Genomic DNA, 9,456 nt, shown 5'->3' on the forward strand with positions numbered 1-9,456 from the left:
TGTAAAAAGGAGAAGCTCTGCAGGTCCTTCATCCCTGCTGCTGTCAGCCTTTACAACACCTGCACCACCTGATCATGTTGTAGTCTCCTGTTCATGTCCCATTGCAATCTTTTTTCTATTTTATTTCATTTATATCCTGCGGTTACTATTTATATCATGGTCACTTACTTTTGTAATATTATTTATATTATGGTCACTTTCCTTTGCATTATTTCTTACACTATGGTCATTTTACATTACAATACCTATATATATCATGCCCCTTCCATCCTCAGTACTTGTCTGTTTTGAATGTTGATTGTTTTTCGTGTTTATTGTGTAGGTTATAGATATTTCTGTCTGTCTAATTTCTGTGGGTTTTTGTCCTTTTATTTGATTCTATTTCTGTAGTGTATATTACCCAGATAGCAAAAATCTTTTGGCTTTGCTTTGGCCCAAATCTGGCTTGCATTTTTGCAAGGTTATGGGTGGTTGTCTGGGCCATAAATGGCCCAAATTAAGAAAGCCAAAATCATACCAAAAGGGAGCCAAAATTCACCCAAAACAAATTGTGGACTTCCAAAATATAGCCATAAATGTCCCAGAAGAGCCCCAAATCAGCTGTTTCCGCTCACACCCAATCTTCTGGCATGCCATAAACATGCCTTAACTCAGCCATATATTGCTGGCGCCTCCTTTTCCATTATGGATAACCCACAGTTAAGCCAAAATACACACATAGCTATACACACCTTACACCTTTGCACTACTGTAAATACTGCATTTAACTGTATCTATTGCACTTCTGATTAAATGCTAAACTGCATTTCGTTGCCTTGTATTTATACATGTGGAATGACAATACAGTTGAATCTAATCTAATCTAATCTAATCTAATCTAATCTAATCTAAAAAAATCCTAAAATGTGATCCAACAAAAAAGATACCTCATGTATACCAATCCAATGTATAATGTCATATGTGTCTGTGATTGTTTTTTTTTTGCCTGTAACTGCACTTTTTTTCTTTCTTAAAAATGGTGGCGCGAGCAAATGGCTGGCAGCTGAACCAAATTTCCCTTTTAGGGATCAATAAAGTACTATCCTATCCTATCCTATCCTAAAAGGGCTTTCTAAATGCCAAAAGAAAGCCAAAAATGCCAAATGTATGCCATAATACAGCCAAAATATTTGCTATCTGGGTACACTTTCGGCTGCTGTAACAAGTATAATCTAATCTAATCTAACAAAATATATCATCTCTAACCAAAATGAAAGAAATGTCTTACGTTTATTGCAAAAAAACAAAAAAACGCATTGATTTTAATTGCACTCATGGAAGAGTGTATAGGTACTGGTAGGTTGAAGCATCCCAAGGGTTAAAACATTTTATTGTTTTACTTTCAGTTAACCTCACTTCCGGTCACAGGTTGACTTTTATTTTGAAGGGCCGGATGAGGCACGCAACAATCAGCTGACGTAGTGAGTAGCGAGGCTGCTTAAGCTGCACGAGCCGGTGGTCTGCACAGGGTGAGTACAGTGAGACACAAGTCCAGTTTTAAAAAGAGATAATTATTAAAGACAGAGACGCTGCTCTGTGGTCTTTTATTTGATAGCGGCAGCCTCAGCTGGTTAATTAAATAACGGGTCAGTCTGCGGCCGTTAGACAATAATAAGTTAACCACCGGGCCAGCTAGCTGTTTTAGCGCCAGTCAGGTTACAGCAGGTAGAGACAGATAATGACACATGACGGACACAGCTGGAGCTACACTCCTTTTTTAAAAAATGTTTTGATTTATTATTTTTATCTTTGTCCTCCAGAGGAAGGTGAACTATATCCCACACACCATGCTGCCCGACAAAGATGGTCCAGGTGTTGGAGGCGGACAGAGCTCACCTGAAGGAGAGGACACCTCTGTGAGTCTGTTCAGAGAGTACCTGCGCCTCAAAACCGTCCACCCAGACCCGGATTATGGTGAGATATCTTCATCGCAATACAGTAAAATGAAGGCATGACCTTTTTTTTTGTCACAGTTTGGATTTAGTGTTTATCTTACCAGTTTGTGAGGAGTCAGAGTCATAATAGCTGCTGTAATATGTAAAATACACAATATTGTTCTGTTGTGTCATGCTGTTATTTCACTTGATATGTTATTGTATCATGTCACTATTCAGATCTAAAGCTAAAATATGTATATCTATAATATAGAAGTTAAAAAGTTAACCTCCCTGCCTCTATACTTGTATCAACTTAAGAGCTGATCTATCAAAGTCCAGCTCTTATCTGTGTCTGTTAGACATTAAATATTTCTAGTTATGTATGAAGTTTGTTGTCTTGAAGAAATCTAACATGCTGAGCAAGGCTCTCACTTCACTCCTCCAAACCGGGGTCAATCCAGAATAACAGGATTTCATGTCGTGCCAGCTGAGTTTGTCTTGGCCTCACTCTTGAAGATAGGGTTGCTGTAAAGCAAAGAAATCATCAGCCGTTTGTGTTGTTTCAGGTTCATTTTCAGCTGGCTTTTTTATTTTTTTTTGTATAGAGGTGAGCCAGGCACAATTAGAAGAAGGACCTGTATGCTGGAGGGATTATGTCTCCCAGTGGGCCTTAGCGCCTTTGGGATTACCTAGGCAGTGAGAGCTAAGGAGCGTGACGGAGAGTGACTGAGAGTGGAAGGACCTGGTTGCCTCCTGAAAGTGGATGAAAATGTATGAGACTCTCAATCAGTGGATAACAGGCGACCTTTCCATAGTCAGTAACAGTTAAAATGTGAAGAACAGGACACTAAGGGACTCTCCATCTGAATGAGGCAATACACAGAGATTATAACATCCAAAAGATAAATAACGATCAAAGTTGGTCGATGTTGAGTAAGGAACTCGGTGAAAGCGCAAAGTATTGCAACTTGACTGAAGGGACGGGAGCAAAAAAGGGGAAGTTACATGGCACAGACAGGGTACATCTGAATGGACTGGATGTACGACTTGGTGCTAATCTGCATGAATGCATTTGAGTAAGGCGTGCTATTCGGTACCAACGCCGGTGAATACGGCGGGAGTTTCAACAGTAACCAACAGTCCAGCAGACTGTATTGGCCGTACACCACTTCACCACTTCCCTCTTGGACATTTAGCCTTTCAGCCTCTTCATCAGGGTTTGAAATTTAACAATTTTTCAGTATTAGATATATAATTAATTATTATTAGTGGATGTAAATAATCAATTTTGTCTGCTGCCCTTACTTAATTTTGCAAAAAATATATCAACTGTAGTTAAAGAGTAAATTGTGGATGTTGGATTTGTGTCTCTGCAGGCAGTAATTATCAGGTATAGTGTGTTCAACATCTTTAAAGGTTCTAACAGGTTACTCTAGCCAAAGTCAAATTAAGCAGATCCGTGGGGCTTACTGTCCAAGCCACTAAAAATGATCCTAGCAACCATACCAAGTGCCAACATCGGACGTGACTAGTGTGGTATTTGGCTCTAGGGCTATTCGGTCAGGTGCTATGTTGAGACCTGATACCCACAGGACCCTTTAAACGGAGAGCTGGACCAGTACCACCTGTACAGGGGTAACTCTGGGAAATAGAAAAACTGATTTTGGTATTCTGTGACCTTACCAAAGTCAAATAGTAATGTCACAACTAGCAGCAGGAATTATGACTGTCTAGTGTTGTGGAAGGTTAAACATATCTAAACAGACTGCTCTGCTCTCTGTTAATTCATTTACAGATGCTGCTCTTCGGTTCCTAGAGAGAATGGCAGATGAGCTTGGGCTACCCATAAAAAAGATTGAGGTGTGTGTCAGTGATGGTCATTTAATATAGCAAACATTTGTGTACATCCTCAGGAATTAGTAACACGAGGTATTATCTGCTGTCCCCTCTCCTTTTAGGTTTGTCCAGGCAGAGTTGTGTTGATCATGACATGGGAAGGGATGAACCCGACATTGAAATCTATCTTACTGAATTCCCACACGGATGTTGTTCCTGTTTTTCAGGTATGGCATCGGTGTCTGTTTAAGGCGCTACAATCCTGTTATAAACTGTAATAGACATGAAAAAAATAGATTTGATATTAATCTCTTCTCCAGGAACATTGGAAATACGATGCTTTCAGTGCTTTCAAAGATGCAGAGGGCAACATTTATGCCCGGGGAACACAGGACATGAAATGTGTAACTATACAGTGGGTATAAACTGCCTTGATAACTTGTTTTATTAGACAGGATTTGTGATCAGTTGTTATTGTGTTGTATGTATAACGCCTATTTTAACACCCACTCACTCAGCCTGCATACTGTCAGTTCATACTCCATTTCTTTCGTCTGTCATAACTCTGCTGTGTCTTCTTTTGTTCTTTGCAGGTACATCCAGGCAGTCAGAAGACTGAAGGCGGAGGGACGGAAACTGATGCGCACTGTGCACCTAATGTTTGTTCCTGGTAAGCTATCTGATTTCTTCCCTTTCTCTATTTGTAGTTTGTTCTCAAAGCATCTACACACCCTTTGTCTACGCACACAAACGGTGTTCAGACTGCTTGATTGACACCATGTCAACAAAATTTCCCTGAAGGCGGTCCAGAAACGACACTACTAATTTGTAGTCTGTTAGCGCGATAATGTATCAGACATGGGGCTGGTAAACTAACTTCTCCGTTTCCAAAGACAGTCGGGACATCCGCTCGGTAGAAGATGAACAAAGGTTTTGTGTATTTACTCCACAAAGCCTTCCATTCAAGTCTGCATAAGTGGCATTTGTTGTTTTGCCTGCCGAATTGAAATGGACTGGCAAATGGCACAAAAAAAGCTCTGTGACAGTTGGGCTTTGGATCGAACCTATTGGCACGTGGAGTTTGGTGACTGGTCTAATCAGACAGAATGATTAAAAAAACACCCCAGAGTCTTTAATTGTAATGTCCTATGTCACTGCGCACTTGTTTAGCTGAAGTTACAATACTTGCTTATCAGCTTTGAGCATTGTTTGGCAAATGAAAATATGACATTAACATTTATTTTCCTCTTTCTTTTAGATGAAGAAGTTGGAGGTCACAAGGGAATGGAAACTTTTGTGAAACATCCAGAGTTCCAAAAACTAAACATCGGCTTTGCTCTCGATGAAGGTTAATAAATAACTGTTTGCAACATCTTTTAAAAGTTAATCTCTAAGAACATAAACACTGACGGCCACTCAGTTACTGGTTGGTAAACAGAGTTTGTACTATGACCACAGAAAATTCAGTTTTTTAAATGTTGTTCGATTGGCAGAAGTATTTTTGGGGGCATTTTATGCCGTTCTAACAGACGATGGAGAGAGAGGGAGAAACAACAAAGGTCCCCAGCTGGACTGGAACTCAAAGTTCATGGCTAGCACCTTGAAATAATGCTTACATTTACATTTAGTCATTTAGCTGACGCTTTTATCCAAAGTGACTTACAAAAAGGGAAACAATCAAGGTACAGTGCGACAAGGACGTGTTAGTGCAGCAATAAGTACTACTCACGTAGAATCAAGTGACCGTTCTAGAAAAGGGGGAAAGATTTAACATGTCCTGTTGTTGGTAGTGCTAGGAGAGGAGGTACTCTATGAAGAGCTGGGTTGCTGGACTTTTATGTGAGCTGATTTGGATGGTTAAACTTTTTGGTGAGATGTCATTTAGACAATGTATTGAAGTTTGCAATAGATAGACGCAAATGTGCTCCATTTCAGTCAGTGATTAAATGAATTTATTGTCCATCTCTGGGCTCTTTGGTTTGTTTTTGCTGCCAATTTTTTTTATTGATTGATCTGAGAGAGATTAGAGAGTATGTGGTGGTCTTTAAGGTCACAAATATTTAAATGTTTTATTACACACTGTGCCAAATTACCTTTATTGATTTTGAATCCAAATTTAGCCCCAGCTGGTGGAGGATCGTAAATCCTCATGTGGTGTAGCTGCTAATCTGTACATCATCAATTTCTGTCCTATGCCCTACACACTTTTTATAGTGGTCTTAATGCACTAGACTAATCTTAAGTGTTTTATTTGTCTGCGTGTGCTCTGTAGGTCTGGCCAACCCTGGCGAGGCCTTCACTGTCTTTTATGGGGAGAGGAACCCCTGGTGTGAGTATAAAATAGACTGCCACCATCCTATCAGATTTCAGGATTTCTGAAGGAAGTTGATCTTGAATCAATTTGAATGTCTTTACAGGGATTACAGTCCACTGCCCAGGCAGTCCAGGTCATGGCTCTAGGTTTGTGGAGAACACAGCAGCTGAGAAGCTGGTAAGTGTCGATATCTTACAACTGATGAATTAAAACTGTTAAATCATAAAAACCCTGTTGTTCCAAGGACTGAGAAGGACCATGTGAGTGACCATACTGCCTTTTCCTTCTCAGCGCCATGTCATGAACTGCTTCCTGGACTTCAGAGAGAAGGAGAAACACAGGTGAGACTGAGAAACATCTTAATATATACTGATTCTCTCTTTAATACACACTGATTTGGACAGAACACTTGATCTGCTTTGTGCAGTTATTCTCCAAATGCTTTGGCTTTAATGCCCTGTAGGAAGTCCCAGTATGAAAGTTATTTTTTCATACAGGAGATTCAAATAATATGATGAAAGCAACTCTTAAAATTTCCATTGTGACAACTCCATGTGTGGAAGAGTTGCTCTGCCTGGCTTGTGATTCTGATTACAGCTGGTTCATCCAACTGAGATGTTTTAATGAACCGTTTGCACAATAAAAATGCCACATTCGTGTTCAGACCTGAAAAGTTTAAGCAGCTCTGATTTATGGGCTACTCTGTTGAGGCAATAATCTGCCACCTGTGCTGAAGCCCATTTACCAGAATAATGACAGTAAAATTATTTGATACGCATGAAATAGTGATGTTGTTATGCGGGTTGTGTGTTAGATAGTTGTGAGAATTTCTGCAGATGATCCATAAATACCTGAAAAATAAGCCTGTTTGCAGCAACTGTGTTCAACACACAACCTGCATAACTCATTTCTTAGTGTTTCACAAAGTTTACATACATTTTATCCAGAAAACCTCTGAACACAACTAACTAAACTCTAATGCAACCGTAGAAAAATTACATTATTATGGAAGAAATGGCCCTGTTAAGAAATAATTTTAAATGAATTTACCTCCTGGTCATTTAAAAGAAATACTACGTGGCTCATCAGCCAGTATGTGTCAAGTTTAAATGAATGAGTGGATTCAGATTTCTTTCATTGAAAAGTCAAAACAGTTTTCAGTGTTGGTCTCTTCTAGATTTCATCACAGTAATTTAATGACTCCTGTGTGTTTTTATTTCAGGCTAAATACCAGTGAGTGTTTCACACTCGGTGATGTCACGACAGTGAATATGACCATGGTCAAAGGAGGCGTGGCCTACAACGTTATCCCACCCGAAATGGACGTCAGCTTCGACCTCAGAATACCGCCGACAGTAAATCTGCAGGTGTGTAAGCATCTTTGTGACTTCTTTATGTAGTCATGCATGCGCCTCATCTAGGTGACCTCCAGCTCAATGTCAACTCTACACCAACATCTAAATTATTATTATCCCACCAGGAGTTTGAAAAACAGATCAGAGAGTGGTGCAGAGAAGCAGGAGAAGATGTCACATATGAATTTGCTCAGGTCAGTGCACATGCTGAGTTATAATTGTGCGGTTTGTTCCTGTTGCTCATTAGATTAAATTAGCTGCCATCTATTACAGAAACACATGAACCAGAATGTGACTTCGACAGAGGCAGATGATCCTTGGTGGAGTGCCTTCAGTGGAGCCTGCAAGGCAATGTGAGTACACTGTATACTAATACATAATCTATGTGCATGATGCAGAAACTTTTACATCTGTTTACAGTAGACGAGCAGTCAGACACTCGAGAATCTGATGTAAATCTTTGTCTAATGTTTTTATGGATCATAAAATAAGATTTTTGTGTACACAACCCTTCACAACCCCTGCATTTTCCAAAGAGGTTTCACACCTTGGCTGCAAATATTCACGCAGTTCCCACAACCCTCTTCTCATGTTTAGAAAGGTCTGCATTGTCTGTCCTGTTTGTAGCTATTTGCTTCAGCCTCCGAGGAAAAAGATGATTTTGTTCTTTTGTTATTTACTATTTATTCAGCTGATAATATGTGGAAACTGTGGCTGACAACAGCCGTACCGAATCTCATGTCGATATGTCCATTGTAGGAATATAACTCTGGAAAAGGAGATATTTCCAGCTGCTACAGATAGCCGTTTTATCCGAGCTGTGAGTATGAGAGGAAAAAAAGGGATATAAAGTTCAATTAGACTTTTTAGTCATTCAGTTCTGTGCCTGGTAATAGGTTTGTTTGTTTGAATCTAGGTGGGTATCCCCGCTATTGGCTTTTCCCCAATGAACCGCACGCCAATCCTGCTGCACGATCACAACGAGTATCTGAATGAGCAAGTCTTCCTGAAAGGCATCGGCGTGTTCGAGAGGCTCATCTCAACTCTTGCCAGCGTTCCTGCCCGTCCTGATGAGGCTTAGACAAGTCTTTATTTTTAATCCTCTCTAAACACATTTCACTGATGATCTAGATTATTTAACTTGAAGAATTTGCAGAGATTACCAAAGAATAATAATGTATATCATAAGCCAAAACTGAGCACTTATGCTTTGGTACTATTGTTTTTTTATGATTCTCAGGATAAAGGCACAGTAAGCTTTGCTTTACTCAGTATTGCGACTGTTTTTTAACAACATACTTACTGTGTGTCACCAGTGTTGATTGAGTGTGCCTGTGTGTATGCATTCTTAAGAAATATCACTATTATGTAAATAGTTTTCCATTAGTATGGAAAAATCATCTTACTTAAATGTAAAAAGGACTTTAACTGATCGAACTCTTCGATCAAATGTCACTTTATTGCCACTTTTTAGATTTAGCTTGATTTTAAAACAATGATTCCAAAAAAATCTAATTTCATTTAATAAACTGGAATTTAATAAATATATTTGTTCATTACTTTCATGAGAATATTTTCTTGTGCACAAACTAGAGATCTGTGTCTCATGCCACGTAGCAGCGGGATTTGAGCTGCTATGGAAGAGGATTTCTGACTGCCTACGGCAAAAAGGATTTATCCTCCACACAACCATCTGCTTCAAGGACAGGCAATAGAAATTTACCATAACTACATCAATAAAAAGGCCCAAACATCAGTTAAAACCACCAAATCTATAATCTAGTGTAGCCTCCAAATGCTCGCTAAGTGCAGTGCATCCCCCAAATTATCATTAGGGTACTGCGTTTTGAGTGTCGTTTCAGGGGGAGTGCAGCCTACACACCACAATGAGTTTCAGCATTATGTACTGGATGCATTTTGTCTGCTAACAATGAGTGAGACAAAGCTAGCATTACACAAAGTGCCCTAACGTCAGCAAAGAGGCAGGATGGAACATAATTTTTAGCCACGCTAGCAACTATGGATGGCAATGTCA

General features: G+C 39.6%; 1 protein-coding gene across 2 annotated transcripts; it reads left to right on the forward strand.

Moving 5' to 3' along the window:
- The first annotated feature begins 1,391 nt into the window (after nucleotides 1-1,391).
- Nucleotides 1,392-8,959, forward strand: LOC104931347 (aminoacylase-1A). Of its 2 annotated transcripts, none has more exons than XM_010746338.3 (15): nucleotides 1,392-1,508; nucleotides 1,800-1,953; nucleotides 3,712-3,776; nucleotides 3,875-3,979; nucleotides 4,073-4,167; nucleotides 4,346-4,422; nucleotides 5,011-5,100; nucleotides 6,025-6,081; nucleotides 6,170-6,243; nucleotides 6,358-6,407; nucleotides 7,289-7,433; nucleotides 7,547-7,615; nucleotides 7,695-7,774; nucleotides 8,181-8,241; nucleotides 8,338-8,959. In XM_010746338.3, exons 2-15 carry the CDS (start codon nucleotides 1,827-1,829, stop codon nucleotides 8,500-8,502), a joined length of 1,260 nt encoding a protein of 419 aa, XP_010744640.2. In that variant the 5' UTR covers nucleotides 1,392-1,508; nucleotides 1,800-1,826; the 3' UTR covers nucleotides 8,503-8,959. The 2 variants fall into 2 exon arrangements, with proteins under 2 accessions (XP_010744640.2, XP_027135554.1); XM_027279753.1 differs by lacking the exon at nucleotides 1,392-1,508 and adding an exon at nucleotides 1,518-1,704.
- The last annotated feature ends 497 nt before the right edge of the window (nucleotides 8,960-9,456 follow it).

The sequence above is a fragment of the Larimichthys crocea genome, chromosome VI (assembly GCF_000972845.2).
Source record: "Larimichthys crocea isolate SSNF chromosome VI, L_crocea_2.0, whole genome shotgun sequence".
In the NCBI taxonomy this organism is placed as follows: Eukaryota; Metazoa; Chordata; class Actinopteri; family Sciaenidae; genus Larimichthys; species Larimichthys crocea.

Coding starts and splice junctions, on each gene's coding strand:
- LOC104931347 (XM_010746338.3), top strand. CDS start 1,827: ATGCTGCCCGACAAAGATGGTCCAGGTGTTGGAGGCGGACAGAGCTCA. Junction 3,777..3,874: donor TACCCATAAAAAAGATTGAG/GTGTGTGTCAGT, acceptor CTCTCCTTTTAG/GTTTGTCCAGGCAGAGTTGT. Junction 7,775..8,180: donor AGTGGAGCCTGCAAGGCAAT/GTGAGTACACTG, acceptor TGTCCATTGTAG/GAATATAACTCTGGAAAAGG.